We start from the raw sequence: 19,652 nt of genomic DNA on the forward strand, positions 1-19,652 counted from the left end.
ATGAATAGAAAGTTCAAAAGAACAGCATTTATATTTTTGTAACAATATAAAACTCTTTACTGTCACTTAAATTTAATCCATCCTTGATGAATAAAAGCAATAATTAAAAAAAAAAAAAAAAAGATCCCAAATCTTTTGAACTGTACTATATATAGCTTAACTACATAAATGGTCCCTATAGTAACTTTGCAATCCCACTGAAATAAATCTGAAGTAAAAAAAAAAAAAAAAGTTAAAGGTAAACGTAATGTTGTAGGAACCTCCTTCAAGACACCTGACCCTCCTGTCAACAGCACTTCAGGTAAATGAATCACACTCAGTCTGTCAGAGGTAGAACTCTATGAACATGCTTGCATATTAGTATAGAAAACCACAATGATCTCATGGCCCCATCCATCTTTCAGATTATGTCATCCATTGTAACTGGATGTGTAGCTGGTGGTTGGGCAATCACATGCACTGAGGTTCAAGGCCTTTGAATGAGAGAAGAGATCCTGTGGATTGCGGCCTCTGTCTCCCCCTCTTGGCATCTTGGCACTACAAAGTACTGCAGATTGAATGAGCGCTGCCGCCTCGATACAGGGAGATGTTTGTGGATTTTGACTCCCTCTACCAGTGAGATTTATGAACTGCTACTAAGACGTCTGCGTAAGAGGGACGCAGGTTTTGTGCCTGTGTCCTCCTGATCGCTCTCACAGTCTCTCTGATTGGAAAACACCAGGAAAATTAAGCATTGCATTATTTATAAGAATTAAACACATCTCCCTCTTATTTTTCAGTCTTTAAATAATATTATTATTGTGTTATATTTTATTTGCATGTGCAGCACTAGGCGAAAGTCTTAGGCACGTTAGTATTTTCACAAAAATAAGCCAGTTATTTATATCTTTTGCTGTATTGTGTCACTAGGAAATTTCCAAACATTTCTTTTGCCATTAATTGTAATAATCCACAAAGTGGGATTTTTGTATGCACAAGGAGTCTGACAACAGAAAAACTGAGACACACTAAATCCAGAAGAACTGTGGCAACGTCTCTAAGATGCTTGAAGAACATACAAAAATTATATTAGATTATTGCCATTGAAGGATTAGTTCACTTTACAATGAAAATTAGCCCACGCTTTACTCACCCTCAAGTCATCCTAGGTGTATATGGCTTTCTTCTTTCTGATGAATACAATCAAGAGTTATATGAATAAATATCCTGATGCATCAAAGCTTTATAATGGCAGTGAATGGGACCAATGAGTATGAAGCTCAAGAAAGTGCATCCATCGATCATAAATATACTCCACGGCTTCAGGGGGTTAATAAAGGCCTTCTGAAGCGAGGCAATGCGTTTGTGTAAGAAAAATGTCCATATTTAACAAGTTATAATGTAAAATATCTAGCTTCCGCCAGACCGCCTTCTGTATTCGATTTACGAAGAAAGTGTAATGCCTCTCACAGTTCAACTGCAAGACGTAATTTCCATTTTTTTTAGTAAGTTGAATATAGAAGCTATATATTTTACTTTATAGCTTGTTAAATATGGATATTTTTCTTACACAAACGCAGAGCCATGGGGAGTATGTTTATAACGGATGGAGGCACTTTCTTCAGCTTGGATGCATCGGGATATTTATTAATATAACTACGATTGTGTTTATCAGAAAGAAGAAAGTCATATACACCTAGGATGGCTTGAGGGTGAGTAAAGCTGGGGGTAATTTTCATTTTAAAGTGAACTAATCCTTTAATGGCAAAAGGAATATATGTAGATGTTATTCTGATATTCCTACAGACACACTACAACAAAAGATATAAATAACTGGCTTAAGACCTGTTTTTGTTTTTTGGATGAAAATACTAATGTGCACAGTACTGTATGATTTCATTACTGACTAATACATTAATGCAAGTGACAGCCACTACAATCCAACTCAAAATGAAAACATCTGGACACATTACAGCAATGAGCTGAATAATGACCATATTTCCTTGAGCAGAATTTGAATACTTGTCATGTTTGAGGAAGTTTACATCACTGATTCTGTTACTTTCCTGTAATAATACTATAAAGCTGCTTTGAACAATTTCCATTGTAAAAAATAAATAATAATAAAAATAAGGGTGACATCACTTGACATGAGATTTGGTGGCTTGCTGTGCTTAAAGGGTTAGTTCACCCAAAAATGAAAATTATGTCATTTATTACTCACCCTCATGCCGTTCTACACCCGTAAGACCTTCGTTAATCTTCGGAACACAAATTAAGATAATTTAGTTGAAATGCGATTGCTCCGTGAGGCCTCCATAGGGAGCAATGACATTTCCTCTCTCAAGATCCATAAAGGTACTAAAAGCGTATTTAAATCGGTTCATGTGAGTACAGTGGTTCAATATTAATATTATAAAGCGACGAGAATTAGAATTATTTAGTGATGGCCGATTTCAAAACACTGCTTCAGGAAGCATCGGAGCACAAATGAATCAGTGTGTCGAATCATGATTCAGATCGCGTGTCAAACTGCCAACGGCTGAAATCACGTGACTTTGGCGCTCCGAACAGCAGATTCAATACACTGATTCATTTGAGCTCCGAAGCTTCATGAAGCATTGTTTTGAAATCGGCCATCACTAAATAAGTCGTTATTTTGTTTTTTTGGCGCTCCAAAAATATTCTCGTCGCTTTATAATATTAACATTGAACCACTGTACTCACATGAACCGATGTAAATATGTTTTTAGTACCTTTATGGATCTTGAGAGAGGAAGTGTCATTGCTTCCTATGTAGGCCTCACAGAGCCATCGGATTTCAACTAAAATATCTTAATTTGTGTTCTGAAGATTAACGAAGGTCTTACGGGTGTGGAACGGCATGAGGGTAAGTAATAAATGACAGAATTTTCATTTTTGGCTGAACTAACCCTATAACTATTCTTAAAAAATGTCACAAAAAAGGGTTATTACAAGTACAAAGATGGGTTTTATTTTATTTACCCGCTTAATTATTTAAAAGTATGTTTGGTGGATATATGAACCTGTTTGCATGAGACTCTTACCAGTTCTTGTTGCTCCGGACCACGAGCCTTACACAGTAACTGCAGTCGACAAAACCGATTACAAGCCGAAACCATGTTAAAGGACATCTACAGTGTCAGATGAAAAAAATCAACAAGATTCGCATAGTTAATAAATATTACAGTGTATTTCCACAAAATATTTGTCACAATCCAAACAGAAAAAGAGCAACAAATATGCATCACGACAGAGTAACAAAATGACTCAAGAGTTTCTACTGAACAGCAGGTGTCTCTCTTTACTCATTGGTCTGTTAGGTCAGAGAAGTCATTTGAGTCAGCTAAGTTAGTGTTAGCAACCAGACATTTAAAGCAACAATTTTTACAGGCATTTTTACGGTGCTTTTTTAGAGCTTAAGAGCCCCTAGTCATGACAACAACTGTTGTTACATGAATTCCTTTACAAATTATTTTATATATGTTTAATGAAAAAAAAAACCCATCATGGTAGTGACATGCTACCATTGGCATCACAGCAAATAAAAAGAGTGTGCATCATCAAGAAAGACTCACATTATGTAAAAACATGGCTGCTAATTAAATGTAAAATCACTGAATTTGGAAATTAAAGGCTGATATGAAGAATGATACTAGATGTTCATCAGTACAGGAGGGACAGAGATTGACTGAGGGAGACAGAAAGACATGAAAGACAAAGCATGCAGTGAGACACACAAGTAGCGAAGAAATTTGGTCTGCGGGTGACAACAGTCTACAAACTCCAGCCAATAGCATGTTTCTCTGACCATGCAGACAAAACCCACAGCAATGCTGTTTAACAAACAAACACCAACCTTCCATTTCCTCCTTGCATTGAACTTCTTAAAGTTTTTCATGTTGATGGAGGAGCGGTTCCTGTTGGCTATCTGAGTTCTATTGAGAGGCTAAAAGAGAAACGGTTTTGGAAAACAGTTAATGAAATAATCCTTATGAGAAAATGACAAATAGTTATGCCAGAAAATATAAAAGAGGAAAGGGGAAAGTTTATGCATCTCACCTTAATCCAGGGATGAATGAGACACTCTTCTGCTGTCATTCTTTCACTAAATACAAATGCACAGAAGTCAAATAACAATATTAAACCCTTAAAAAGTATTAAATAGACAAAAGTTTAGACAGTTAAAGGGATAGTTCACCCAAAAATGAACATTTTGTCATAATTTACTCACCCTCAAGTTGTTCCAAACCTGTGCAAATTTCTTTGTTCTGCTGAACACAAAGGAAGATATTTGGAAAAATGTTTGGAACCAAGCAGATCTTGAGTATTTTTTTTCCTACTATGGTAGTCAATAGGGGGCAAGGTCTGCTTGGTTACAAACATTTTTCAAAATATCTTCCTTTGTGTTCAGCAGAACAAAGAAATTTATACATTACTGTAATTTAACTGTAAACAAAGAAATTTATACAGGTTTGGAACAACTTGAAGGTGAGTAAATTTTGACAAAATTTACATTTTTGGGTGAACTATCCCTTTAAAGATTAAAATCCCTTTAAAGATTAAAATCTCAACCAGACAGACAGACAGACAGACAGACAGGTAGATAGATAGATAGATAGATAGATAGATAGATAGATAGATAGATAGATAGATAGATAGATAGATAGATAGATAGATAGATAGATAGATAGATAGATAATCCCAATGATTCAAATATAATGACTGTAATTCTTGTTACCTCTGGTCTTTAACTAGCAGTTTCTGGATGAAGTCTTTGGCCATGTTGCTGGTTTGGCTGAAGTGGTGAGGTTCAAACTCATAGTTCATTGCCACAATGTTCCTCAGCGTCTCTTCATCCGTCTCCCCTTGGAATGGTGACAGGCCACTCAAACTGATGGCATAAATATACATGAATAACAAATGTTTTAACTGTTTAGAGAACTGAGAGAGGGGGTAAATACTGCATATATACACTAAGTCCTTCATAAAAAATTTATTATGACAAATATAGACCATTTCAATGGCCATTCGTCAGCTTAAGGAAGTGACGTATTTGTTTAGTGGCACATGCCAATGACAACTGGATGTGCCACAGCGGCATGTGCCAATGGCTTCTGTGCATAAAATGCCATGTTAATACAGCTACTAGATCAGCAGGAGGCACTCGATGCACAGTGGAATTGCGTTAATTGATTTAATCCCTCTATTAAAGGATTAGTTCAATTCTGAATGAAAATTTCCTGATAATTTACTCAACCCCATGTCATCCAAGATGTTCATGCGTTGTGCCACGCATTATGTTGAAAGGTCAGTGGGCGGAAGTAGGGCGAAAACCTTCATCTAATTTTATCCTCCAAATTCAAAATCGTCCGATATTGTCGTTTGGCTTAATCTTTGCATGCTTTGTAGACACTGGATTGGTACTTCCGCCTATGTCACGCATGACCTTTGTAACGTGATTACATCATGCGTGTGGATCGCAGAGTTAGAGCATTTGTGGTTAAAAAGTATATAAATTACATTTTTTTTTTTTTTTTAGAAAATGACATACTGTTTCGCTAGATAAGACCCTTATTCCTTGTCTGGGATCACGTAGAGCCCTTTGAAGCAACATTGAAACTGCAATTTGGACCTTCAACCTGGTGAACCTCACTGAAGTCCACTATATGGAGAAAAATCCTGGAATGTTTTCCTCAAAAACCTTAATTTCTTTTCGACTGAAGAAAGAAAGACATGAACATCTTGGATGACGGGGGTGAGTAAATTATCAGGAAATTTTCATTCAGAAGTGAACTAATCCTTTAAGAACATCAAAATTAAAATGAGGTCTATGTTGCTCTATGGTTGGATGCTCCCCAGGCCTGGAACTAACCTTCTGAAAATTTAAAGGATACGGTAATTCCACATCATTGTTTATTTTCAATTGTTTTTCTAAACACCTTGAGTGTTCCATTATCACTTGACTTAAAAGTATGCACATACCAGATCTGAGATTTAAAAATGGCACCACTGGAATACTTCAAGACTAGTCACACGCATTCCAACTTGTTTGTTGTTTACGTCTTTGAAATGGTCTATAGTTTCCATCAAAATACAATAGTTTCTACAGGCATTATTCCTGACATATCTCTCCATGATAATCTGCGAGAGGAGAAAATGTTAACATTTAAAAATTACGGACACCATCTTTAAGATCAACTGCTTTATTCCCGCTTAAAGGATTAGTTCACTCCAGAATTCATTTCCTGATAATTTACTCACGCCCATGTCATCCAAGATGTTTATGTCTTTCTTTCTTCAGTTGAAAAAACTGTACTAAAGCATAAAAATACCATATGTTTGCAGATATTTATTAAACATGCTGAGTTCACATACTTGTTTCTCTGAAAACCATTGTTACAGCCAGTTATTTTACTTTGAAATTTGCATTCTGTGTTTCTGTTTTTGTTTTGGTCTGTGCAAGACCGCACGTTGCCAATTTACCCAATAGTATTTCACCACCCCGGGTTGCCAGTTGGCGGAAAACTAATGCAGTGAATTGTCAATAAATCAACTAATTATCTTACAGTGTGTAAGTCTCCTCGCCTTCCAATGTCAATTGAGCTCGCTCCTGTTGCGTGTCTTCAAACTGGCAACCCGAGAGAGTCAAGTGTGAGGAGGAGGGGGCGGAGCAAACAATATTTTGAATTTTGACTGCAGTACCCATTTCAACCACTAGCTGTCATTCTTACATAGAGCACCTTTAAGGTTTTTGAGGAAAGCATTTCAGTATTTTCTATAGTGGACTTCAATGGCTACCAGCGGTTTGAAGGTCCAAATTGCAATTTAAATGCAGCTCTACATGATCCCAGCTGAGGAATCAGGGTCTTATCTAGCAGGGTTCCAGACTGCGACCATTTTTTGAGAATGTGTGAGATCAAATTTGACGTGGTAGCATTTGTGCGAGTGCATGGTCATGCACTTTGTTAAATTTGTGCGTGTGCAACAGTACGGCAGTGTATCCCTAGCAATCCCTAACTTTTTTGTGTTCAAAATGAACAAAATTAATATATAATGGACGAGTACATCATGAATCCATTTTCCAAACCGTATTTTTGTCTTATCCTGAATCACTATGGTATGCCTATAATAAGTGTTTATATTCGGACTATTTTAGAGCGGTCTGGTTCGGCACCACTGCGAAGTAGCCCAGTACCTGCATGACTCGTCATAGACATAAAGAGAAAGAAGTTTCTCCGGCTACAATGTTTTTCCGCAAGACACATGCAATTCTATTTATTAACCGCTAGAGAGCGAACGTACATGCGCATTGCACACTGATGATGAAATGCGCCAATTAGGAATTCAGGAAATTTAGGAAATAAGCCATATTAAAATGAAAAGGTCAATAGCTGAATACTTTAAAAAGCAAAGTTTGGAGGTCAAGGATGCTGGTGGAAAGGACGAGCCAACTAGCCAGCATACAGACACAACTGATGACGAGAACACAGGTGCGGACAGGGAGGAACCGAGTGAGCAAAGGAAAAAGAAAAGGCACAACTTCCAGCAGCAATGGCTTTTAGGGTCGCCAGTTGCGATCGACTGGTAGATCTTTATCAACTGTTCCAGTAGCTCCCGAAAATAACAAAAATATGAGTACAAAAATACATTACATTTCTCCAGTGTCTGTACTGTATTTTTTGTATTTGTTTTTCTGTTATTTTCGGGAGCTACTGGGACAGTGATAAAGGTAAATAGTGCCTGAGTCTGCAAACGGCCATTAACAAGAGGCCAGAGATGCTGAAGACGGACGCAAAGAGGAGAAAATTCTGTAGCAGGCAGAGCAGCTCACTGTTCACGATGCTCGAAATATAGATATTGAATTGCGGGTGAGGGGTTATATGAATATATCTCAGAAGGGAACTTGCTGTCTTCAGAAAAGTTTCGATGGCAGTGGCATTTTATTTTTGTCTTACCTCCAATTAAAGTAGCTATTTATACTGTCACGCAGTGCTGCTTTGTTTACAGCGGTAACCAAGGAAATGCTGTATCACTGCTCTTCCATAAGCGCCACCTGCTGTCAGAGAGTGAATTTGCATCACCTTCAGCCTGTCTGCTGTTTTTGTTTCATGCTTTTTTTGTGTAGCATATAATTTCACAAAGATAAAGTCAGACCGTTCTGTTTTTGACCGATAGTTTTTTGATTTGATAGTTAAAAGATTAAAATATTTTGCCAACATGAGGTCTCATGTCACTGTCAGTCTTTTTACATCAGTGCAAAACTAGGGTATGCAGATTAAGACAACTATTCATCAGCATGCATTGATTAATCCCATGTTGTAGCAAAAAAAAAAAAGGGTGCGACTAAATCATGTCCTGGTGTGACCAACTGAGAAAGTTGTCAACTTGTCAACAAGTCAGCTTGAATTGCGAAGTTGTACTAAGTGGATATTTGAGTTGACTAAACTTAAATTTTAAGGCAGCATGAACACCTTTACAAAAAGGGTAAAACAACGATGTCAGAAAATTTTGAAGTTGAGGGAAAAAATGAGTTTTTTGCACAGAGTACTTCTGCCTACGTCACGCGTGACCTTTCCAACATGATTACGTAATGCATGGTGCATCACAGAGCAGTGCAAGACGAGCATTTGTGGTTAAAACGTACATATATATATATATATTTTTTATTTTTTTTAAAATGACAGATCTTTCCCTAGATAAGACTCCTCATTATTCCTCGTCTGGGATCGTGTAGAGCCCTTTGAAGCTCCAATGAAAATGCAATTTGGACCTTCAACCCATTGGTCGCTGGTGAAGTCCACTATATGGAGAAAAATCCTGGAATGTTTTCCTCAAAAACCTTAATTTCTTTTTGACTGAAAAAAAGAAAGACATGAACGTCTTGGATGACATGGGGGTGAGTAAATTATCAGGAAATCTGAATTCTGGAGTGCACTAATCCTTTAAAGCCGAAGGCTATTACTAAGCATTCTGTTGGTTATCTACTCCATATCTGGTGTGCTTCATTTCTGACATAACTGATCTCATCCCATGGGACCTGACCTATAAACTCAAGAAAGCACATTGCTTGTCAAAGGGAGGCTTTATTTCAGAGGTAATTTATGTCCCAGTTCTGAAAATCTGAATATCTGGAACAGACTTTCTGCAGAATGATTCATAAAGGATTTGGCTGTCTGGAGTGTTGTCATATGATGATGAACAATAAAAGACTACTTACAGAATGTAGGTGATGACACCAATACTCCTGAAAAACATCACAAGAACATGATTAATCATCATTAAATGAATCTTAAAGCCTGTGTATAGAATTCTGAGCTATTCGACATGCAAACCAAAAATAAATATTAGTAACATAATAAAAATATTTTATTAATTTTAATTTTATTTATTCATTTTTATTATATGTTAATTATCTGTAGTTATTTGTTGTAAACTTCTGTTCTTCTGAATGTCCCTTCTGACTGTCTGTTATATTTAGTTTGTCAATTGATTGTATTAATTTTGTGAACCGACCTTGGGTTCTTGAAAGGCGCTATAAAAATAAACATATTACTATTATTAACTATTTTACATATATATATTTTTAAACATATTAAAATAAAAATGTTTATATACAACTATACACAACTATTATATCTAAAAATAATTAAAAAATATATTCTTAAGCTATTTCATATATATAATTTCATTAATAAAATAAATATATAATTATAAAATATAATTCACAAAGTTTACATTTTGATATAGAAATTCACTATTTATCTAATATATTCTTTTATATGTCAAGTGACTTATGTGAATTTTTTTCAGATTTTATCAGTGTTCTCTGGAAACTGAATCCATGACCCCAGCTTTGTTTGTGCCATGCTCTACCAGTTGAGCTTCAGGAATGATTAAGATGTAAACCGAACACATATTATGCTAACCAGACATGAGTTGTTGTCTTTGGCACAGCAGATGATAGCTACTGCGTTCTGTCAAAAGCCAAAATAGTTTGCCTCCTGACAATGTTTCGCACATGACATCCATATTCAGTTGCATGTACAAATATATATGCACGCTGAGACAGATGCACACACTTAAACAAGCACCTGGGGATATCTGCAGAAGGCGAATCAAGTCTGAGCATGCCTAAAAACACCCTTATGCACACTAACCTTATATTTGCATGAACATTTGAGTGTTTGTTACTAATTTAAGCAGGTAAGACTTACCACATATCTGCTGCTGTACTGAGAGGCTCAAAGTTGATGATCTCAGGGCCTGAGAAAAAAGGAAAGATTTAAGTCAGGAAAAAAATAATGTAAAGTTAAAATAAAACTTTCCAACTTTCTTGTTGGAAAGCCCTCAGCATTTTTTCAGTTGCAACAGCGCACTTATCTCATTTTATTACATTAATCATAAGTTTGAGAGAGCTTTGGCCAGACAGAAGCAAGCATTTTTGAGAAGTCAAACTAAAAAAAAAAATCATACCATTAAGTGCATTCTTTGAGATCATGTCCTCACATGAACCACAGCAGATTGTGCTCTGTTCCCTACTGAGTTTCATATGAACAAAGCTTCACTTTACATTGACAGAAAATCTGCAGGATTGTTTTTTGTTGATTTAAAGCAGCAGACTGCCTTAGTTAGGCGTAATCTCTAATTGTTTTGTGACTGAAAATGACTTAATAGTTCAACCCAAAAAAAAAGAAAAAAAAAGAGGACACACAAAAAGACAAAAGGTTTGGAATGACATGAGGGTGAGTAAATGATGAGAAAATTTTAGTTTTTGGGTGTGGATAAACCTATTAGTCTTTCAAATGAAAGTTTTTTTTTTTTAATGACAAAGTGGTGGTGTTAACTTAATCACTGAGGATAGGTTCAGCCATAAGTAGGGCAGACTCAGGAACTGGTGAGTTATTGAGATCACAATTCAGCCAATCACTATATGTGCTTAGAAAACACTTAACCTCTAGTTGTTCACAAAGGATGTCCTCATGATAAGTAAAGTGCTAGTCACTTTGAACAAAAGGGAACAGCTTAATATCAAGTAGCATTCTACTTTTGCTTAGGCTCATGTGAAGAAAAAATGATACTTGCATTGCCCAATACCAATATTCACAGTCTTCTACTTACATTTACATTCATAATTCATTTATTAAATATATCTACTAAATTATAAATAATGTATTATTTAATATTCATATTATGCATATTTTAAAAAAAAACATCTATTTATATAAAGTGTATTTCTATCTGACAACAGCTTGTAAAAATATTATTATTATTATTATTATTGAATAATATATTAATTAGATTTATTTATTGAATAAATTATATATAATGTATTATTTATTATTCATATTAATTATGCATATTAAAACATTTATTTATATAAAGTGTATTTCTATCACAACAGCTAGTAAAAATATTATATTTAATAATACATTAATTACATTTATTTATTGAATAAATTTAATATTAATATTAATTATGCATATTAAAAATCTATTTATAAAGTGTTTTTCTATCTGACAACAACTGGTAAAAATATCATTATTTAATAATATATTAATCACATTTATTTATTGAATACATTATTTATAATTCAATATATTTATAATATTTACATTCATAATTCATTTATTAAATATATCTACTAAATTATAAATAATGTATTATTTAATATTCATATTATGCATATTTAAAAAAAACATCTATTTATATAAAGTGTATTTCTATCTGACAACAGCTTGTAAAAATATTATTATTTAATAACATATTAGTTACATTTATTTATTGAATAAATTATATATAATGTATTATTTATTTTTCATATTATTTATGCATATTAAAACATCTATTTATATAAAGTGTATTTCTATCACAACAGCTAGTAAAAATATTATATTTAATAATATATTAATTACATTTATTTATTGAATAAATAATTTATAGTTTATTATTCATATTAATTATGCATATTAAAACATCTATTTATATAAAGTGTATTTCTATCTGACAACAGCTAGTAAAAATATAATTATTTAATAATATATTAAATACATTTATTTATTGAATACATTTAATATTAATATTAATTATGCATATTAAAAATCTATTTATAAAGTGTTTTTCTATCTGACAACAACTAGTAAAAATATAATTATTTAATAATATATTAATCACATTTATTTATTGAATACATTATTTATAATTCAATATATTTATAATATTTACATTCATAATTCATTTATTAAATATATCTACTAAATTATAAATAATGTATTATTTAATATTCATATTATGCATATTTAAAAAAAAACATCTATTTATATAAAGTGTATTTCTATCTGACAAAAGCTTGTAAAAATATTATTATTTAATAATATATTAATTACATGTATTTATTGAATAAATTATATATAATGTATTATTTATTATTCATATTAATTATGCATATTAAAACATCTATTTATATAAAGTGTATTTCTATCACAAAAAATATATGTTCATGTCAAGGACAATATTTAAAAGATAAGAGTAGAGATAAGAGTAGCAGGCCAACCAAAGAATGTGTGTGTGTGTGATATTTCAGTATGTTTTCTGCAGACACATTGTGTTTAACAGAACTGATGAGCTGTTAGATCACTCAAGGACATTTCTGCAGTACATCAGCAGTGAGATCACATTTGTGATCTCACAATAGTTATTTCTGTTCCTGACCACTCATTTTTCAGCTGAACTGACGCAGCGCTGCCATCTGAAGTTAGATCGTCTCCATGGAGATGGCAGGAACTAAAATTTGTGCATATTGCTAAAGGCAGGAACATAACACATACAGAGACAGAGGCAGGTGTTGAGTCAAACACACACTCGAGCAGATGCAAACTAAAAAAAATACTGTACGCAGTTATATAAATGCAGATGCTATTAGCTTGAACAGTTACAAAAACACACACTCAGCTGTTGACACATTTATTGTTAGCTGAATAATAACAAAACTGGTTTAACAGCACAGACATCTGAAGGTAACTCTTATCATCCCTTCGATGACAGAGGTTTTTTACCGCCATATATGAACATTAAGTATACAATACTGTTCAAATATTTCAGGTCAGTAAGATTTTATATTTTTAAAGAACATAATAAATTCAATTAAAGCAAAGATGCATTAAATTGACAAGAAAGACTAAAATAAATTCTGTTCTTTTTAACTTTTTATTAGAGGTAGGGTAGGCTTTTTTTTTTCAGAACCACTTTTTGTTATACTGGTTGAACGTCTATTCACATCGTGATAGCAATAAATATTTAAAGATATAATATAATATAATATAATATAATATAATATAATATAATATAATATAATATAATATAATATAATATAATATAATATAATAGTGCTGTCAACGTTACCGCGTTAACACATGCGATTAATTTTTTCCAGTGTTAAAAATATTTAAAATTGCAATTAATGTAGCATCTGTTTTTTCTGGCATCCTTTGGCTAGCGTTAAAATATATGATCACTCTCTTATTCATGCAAATGCTTTGAAACCATTCAAGCACACCAAAAGAGAGCGCGCTGTCTGTGAATGTCCTCACTCGTGCCAGAATTGTGTTCTCTTTCGCACTTGAACAAACAATAACACACACAATAATTAAAAAAATGTCCATTTTGTCGAGCATCGTCTTAAACAAAAAAAAAAAAGTTGTGAGAAAGTGGGAAGCGTCATGTGCAGCAGCAGCAGATCTTAAAGTGACAGCAGCCACGTTGGTAGATAAAGACCAAAGGTAACAGAAAATTACTCACTGCTCTTGACTAAAGAACTTTAATAAGAATTAATCTATATTTATTTTGGCTACAACTTTTGCTGTGCAGACTGTTTGGTAACTTTATTCATTTTCTGTATATTTCCTATTAGGGGTGTAACGGTACACGTATTTGTACCGAACCGTTTCGGTACAGTGTACCGAAGCATTACATTGCAACCAATATTCACCACCAATAACCGCAATAAGCTCTGCGTTTTGTTACTTTCGATAAGAAACAAAGTGTCATCCTTCAAATTCTGTCCACGAAATCATGAAGTTTAAACAGAAAATGCCATTTTGACGTGCTTTGATGTGGGGTGACAGATCACTGTACAGGCGCCTCAGTTCAACCGGCAGCACGAGCGCGGAGCGCAAGTGAATGTGTTCATCTCTTCCTCCTTAATACTAATTACAGAATAAACATGAAAGAACATCTGAAGGTATGTTGCAAGATTCAGTACAACTTACTGAAACGGTCATATCTCATGTAATCGCTCATTCAGTGTTTCAACGGTGGAAAGACATCAATGAAAGCTTCCGTATTCAACAATATGTCATGATGCATTTACCTCAGAAAAGCCATTCAGTGTTCACAGCTTGTTAGTTCGCTAGAGAAATGAACTCTTTCGCTTAATATATGCACTGTATTAGCCAATATATTCATTATTTTACTTAACCTTTTAGTGATATCCTGATTAGGCTATTTAATGTATGTTTAAATAAATCTGATGTTAAAATAACAGCCACTGTGTAGAAATGATTATATTTCAACAACGAATTGGAGTAAAAACATTTAGAAGTTAATGCAAAAACTGCCTTAGGTGCAGCTTACAGGTTTGCATACAATTTGTTATTTGAGTGTTGATTATTTTATCTAAAAATAAAAAGCAATTGAATTTAGGCTAATAGTTTGCCTACATAGTTTATAGCATTAGCAGAGATCATTTTTTTATCCTTAAACTTTTAGTTTTAATTTAATTTAATATATTTAAAGACAAAAACACAATTTGTTCAGTAAACCTCTGTTTAATAATAAAAAAAGGCAATTTTATGTTTAGTTTTCTCTCCACCTGCTGTACCGAAAACTGTAACGAACCGTGACTTCAAAACCGAGGTACGTACCGAACCGTGAGTTTTGTGTACCGTTACACCCCTATTTCCTATCTGTTAGACAGGTAGAAAGGGCACAGGTAAATATGATATTTATGATGAGTTTATGTGAAGATTGTTTTAAATTCACTTAAATTAAATGTTGTTATATTTTTTGAAGCCTAATAAATGTAAAAAAAAATAAAAATAATGAATAGCTTTGAATTATACTGTAATGTTGAATGGCTATAATTCATGTTTAAAATTGGAGGGAAAAAACAATTTCATCCATCAGTAGCAGTATTAATATCAGTGATACTGGCCTTCATTCATAAAAAGATGCCATTAAACAAGTATATATATATATATATATATATATATTCATTCATTCTATGGAAGGCTCAAGACCATAAAAAGTTCGTCCAATCATTGCATTTGGTCCAAATGCAATGATAGGATGTCCTACCTGCCTTGTCAACTTATCTTGAACAAACAACACCAATACATGAGGTAATCTGAGACTGTTGTGTTCAACCCTCTACCAACACCATTTCTCATGGCACTTTGAAGACTCTGCTCTGACTGTGCTCGTTCATGTTTTTTGGAGGAGGCGTGGCTTTGGAGATGCTCTGAAGGAAGGGTGGGATATTATGCTTTCAAAGCTAGCTTGCTATTGCTAGCCTCTCCAAAATTGCCTACCCTACCTTTGTGCCCTAGAACCCTTTTTCACAAGATGTAATATAAGTCTAAGGTGTCCCCTTAATGTGTCTGTGAAGTTTCAGCTCAAAATACCCCATAGATTTTTTATTTATTTATTTTATTTTGGGGCATAATTAGAAATGCACCGATTCTGTGCGTGTCCCCTTTAAATGCTCGCGCTCCCTGCCCCCAAGCTCGCAACTCTATAATACATCGCATAAACAAAGTTCACACAGCTAATATAACCCTCAAAATGGATCTTTACAACGTGTTTGTCATGCAACATATCAGATCATGTAAGTATAGTATTTATTTGGATGTTTACATTTGATTCTGAATGAGTTTGATAGCGGCTAACGGGGCTAATGCTAACATTACACACTGTTGGAGAGATTTATAAAGAATGAAGATTTGTTTATGAATTATACAGACTGCAAGTGTTTAATAATGAAAATAACGACATGGTTCTTGTCTCCGTGAATACAATAAGAAACTATGGTAACTTTAACCACATTTAACAGTACATTAGCAACATGCTAATGAAACATTTAGAAAGACAATTTACAAATATCACTAAAAATATCATGATATCATGGATCATGTCAGTTATTATTGCTCCATCTGCCATTTTTTGCTATTGTCCTTACCTGCATAAAGTCTGATGATTGTTGCACAGATTCAGACGTTAATACTAGCTGTGCTGCTCCAGACATTAATCCCAACTGTTGTCACAGCGGTGTTATGTTGAGATTCGCCAGTCTAAGGTCTTTTGCAAAAATCAAATTTACATAAGAAGGAGGAATCAATGGTGTTTGAGTCTCACTGTTTGTCATTTCCATGTACAGAACTCTAATTATTTAACTACGCCGAGGTAAATTCAATTTTCAATTCTAGGGCACCTTTAACAGCAGCATTTATTTAACATAATAAAATTGGGGGTTTTTACTGTATTTTGGATCGAATAAATATAGCCTTGATGAGCATAAGAGACTTCTTTCAAAAACATTAAAGTCTTACCGACCCCAAACTTTTGAATTGTAGTGCATATCTCATGCTTGTGGTATTGGACAAGCTTTCAGGTCTGCATTTGCATATTTGCGTAGTTTTATGGCCTTTAAATACACAAATTTACTTGAAGTCAAAACCAAACAGACTGAGCCACTCACCTATATACTGAGGGGTTCCACCTAAACTCTTATACTCTTCTCCTTGAATGAAGCGATGAGCCATGCCAAAATCAATGATCTTGATGTCTGGCTTGGGAGCGTGCTTGTCCGACAACATGATGTTCTCTGGCTGAAGAACAAAAAGGAAGATAAAAATATGTCTTTAGTCTTACTCTCACAACGTTTATTGATTTTTATTGTAAAATATATGTTTAATTTGACTTGTGTTGAAATTAATCTAACCCTAACATAGTTTTTTCTATGCAGGTTTTAGTTCAGTTCAATTCTGATGTGGGTTCTTTGAGAATCTCAGTAAAGTTTGATATAGACACAGATATAAATAAATATAACAGATATTTCCACAATGTACACATAATCAAAATATAAATACTGTTGTGCTTGAAGTGTCAATATTTCATCAGGAAGTGTCTAAATTTGGTCAGAGGTGACAGTTTGGGTGAGAAAGGTACACAGTCTACTTCCTCATTACCATGTTGAAATCTTTATAGGAAGTGACATGCTTGCTGAGTTAAAATTAACTTTTGAAGGCCATTTGAAACTGTTCATGTGGTTGAACGGTTCACTTTTCTGACTTATATAGTTAAGAGTTTTCCATAGACCTGGGCTTCCTTCCTACCTTCAGGTCAAAATGGCCAACGTTCTTTTGGTGCATGTAGCGGACACCTTCCAGAATCTGCTTCATAAACTCAATGGCCTCCGTCTCGGTGAGGTTTTCTTTCTCAGCAATGAAATCAAAGAGTTCTCCACCCTTTATGCTATATACAAAAAAAAAAAAAAAAAAAGATAAACCACAGGTCATCATCATTGGTGTAATGCAAAAAAATATTTTATTCTATTATTTAAAAATGTAAGGTTTAAATGTAATTTAATTTAATTTATGCTATTAATAATTTTATTTATTTATTTATTATTTATTTATTTAGGGTAAATTTATTTAATTGTCCTGAAAAGAATTTCACAATATAAAAAGAGGTAAAAAAAAATAGACATTTCCTTAATGCAAAATATATATTTCATTTCTTACTTTTGATTTTATTCTAAAATACAATGGACATTTTCTTCATAATATTTATCATATTATCACTTTCTATTGTTTTCTATATAAAAAAGCCTCCTCCATCTTTTCTCTTTTTCATTTTGTATACCTCAGACATACACATATACTCACAGCTCAACGATGAGGACCACCTCTGCCCTGCTCTCGAAAACATCTTTGAGAGCCATGATGTTTTGATGTTGAAGGTTCTGTAGGATCTCCACCTCCTTCTCCACACTCTTTCTCTCCAGGCCCAGCCTGCTTCCTACACCTCGCTTCAGCTTCAGAAACTTCCCCGCCCACTGAGCGCCAGTAGCCCGCTCCCGCACTTCACGCACCTGCCCGAAGTGACCACTGGGACGGCGAGAGAGAGAATGAACAGAGATAAGTGTTAAGAACAAGGCCAAAGGGCTTCAACCCTGCACCTGGAGGCCCACTGCCCTGCAAACTCTATATCAAACCTGCTTCAGCTTGTGATTTTCATGCAATCCAGAAGGACTTGATTAGCTGGTTCAGGTGTGTTTGATTAGGGTTGTAGAAAAACTTAAACTAAACAATTACATAGTTATTAAACTATGTAAGTCAAAACAGATAATCATAACAGTACAATGTATGCCTAGTACACCAGCTGTATATTATAATATAGTAAAATACTTAAAGGGTTAGTTCACCCAAAAATGAAAATTCTGTCATTTATTACTCACCCTCATGTTGTTCCACACCCGTAAGACCTTCGTTAATCTTCGGAACACAAATTAAGATATTTTAGTTGAAATCCGATGGCTCAGTGAGGCCTCCATAGGGAGCAATGGACACTTCCTCTCTCAAGATCCATAAAGGTACTAAAAACATATTTAAATCAGTTCATGTGAGTACAGTGGTTCAATATTAATATTATAAAGTGATGAGAATATTTTTGGAGCGCCAAAAAAAACTAAATAATGACTTATTTAGTGATGGCCGATTTCAAAACACTGCTTCATGAAGCATCGGAGCACAAATGAATCAGTGTGTCGAATCATGAACCATGATTCATTACACTGATTCATTTGTGCTCTGAATCTTCCTGAAGCAGTGTTTTGAAATCGGCCAAAAATATTCTCGTCGCTTTATAATATTAATATTGAACCGCTGTACTCACATGAACCGATTTAAATATTTTTTTAGTACCTTTATGGATCTTGAGAGAGCAAGTGTCCATTGCTCCCTATGGAGGTCTCACTGAGCCATCGGATTTCAACTAAAATATCTTAATTTGTGTTCTGAAGATTAACGAAGGTCTTACGGGTGTGGAACGGCATAAGGGTAAGTAATAAATGACAGAATTTTCATTTTCTTTAATATAGATAGCACTGTAAATTATTTTAATAATATTTATATATTTATTTTAGATTCTTTACTTTTTTCTCAGCCTAATAATAATTTATTTACATTTTAATGTAATAATTAACCAATTAAAACCACTTTAAAAAAATAAATAAATGAACCTTACATTATTTTTTTGTATATTATAATTATTAAATGGATATATTGGAAACTATACTATTTGAAGACCAATGTATATGATCGTAATACTTTTATATAATATTATTTGTAGGCTATATTATGATAAATACTACCATTCTAAAGTTTGGATCTGTAAGATTTTTTTAATGTTTTTGAAAGTCTCTTATGCTCACCAAGGCTGCATTTATTTGAGTAAACAGAGTAAAACAGTAATTTTGTGAAATATTATTAAAATTAATATATTTTATAATGGAATTTATTCCTGTAATGGCAAATCTGAATTTTCCGCAGCCATTACTCCAGTCTTCAGCGTCACATGACCCTTCAGAAATCATT

General features: G+C 33.7%; 1 protein-coding gene across 1 annotated transcript in view; it reads right to left on the minus strand.

The window, feature by feature from the left end:
* Positions 1 to 19,652, minus strand: part of si:dkey-240h12.4 (death-associated protein kinase 2) — a 26,727-nt gene continuing 7,075 nt past the window's right edge. The window contains exons 3-12 of the mRNA XM_048202460.1: positions 17,943 to 18,164; positions 17,391 to 17,529; positions 16,754 to 16,883; positions 10,218 to 10,266; positions 9,221 to 9,247; positions 4,742 to 4,894; positions 4,063 to 4,108; positions 3,860 to 3,949; positions 3,048 to 3,134; positions 1 to 703 (exon numbers count right to left, since the gene is read on the minus strand). Of these exons, the coding sequence (XP_048058417.1) occupies positions 623 to 703; positions 3,048 to 3,134; positions 3,860 to 3,949; positions 4,063 to 4,108; positions 4,742 to 4,894; positions 9,221 to 9,247; positions 10,218 to 10,266; positions 16,754 to 16,883; positions 17,391 to 17,529; positions 17,943 to 18,164 (1,024 nt within the window). The 3' untranslated portion in view covers positions 1 to 622. The remainder of the gene's footprint in view (positions 704 to 3,047; positions 3,135 to 3,859; positions 3,950 to 4,062; positions 4,109 to 4,741; positions 4,895 to 9,220; positions 9,248 to 10,217; positions 10,267 to 16,753; positions 16,884 to 17,390; positions 17,530 to 17,942; positions 18,165 to 19,652) is intronic.

The sequence above is a fragment of the Megalobrama amblycephala genome, linkage group LG9 (assembly GCF_018812025.1).
Source record: "Megalobrama amblycephala isolate DHTTF-2021 linkage group LG9, ASM1881202v1, whole genome shotgun sequence".
NCBI lineage: Eukaryota > Metazoa > Chordata > Actinopteri > Cypriniformes > Xenocyprididae > Megalobrama > Megalobrama amblycephala.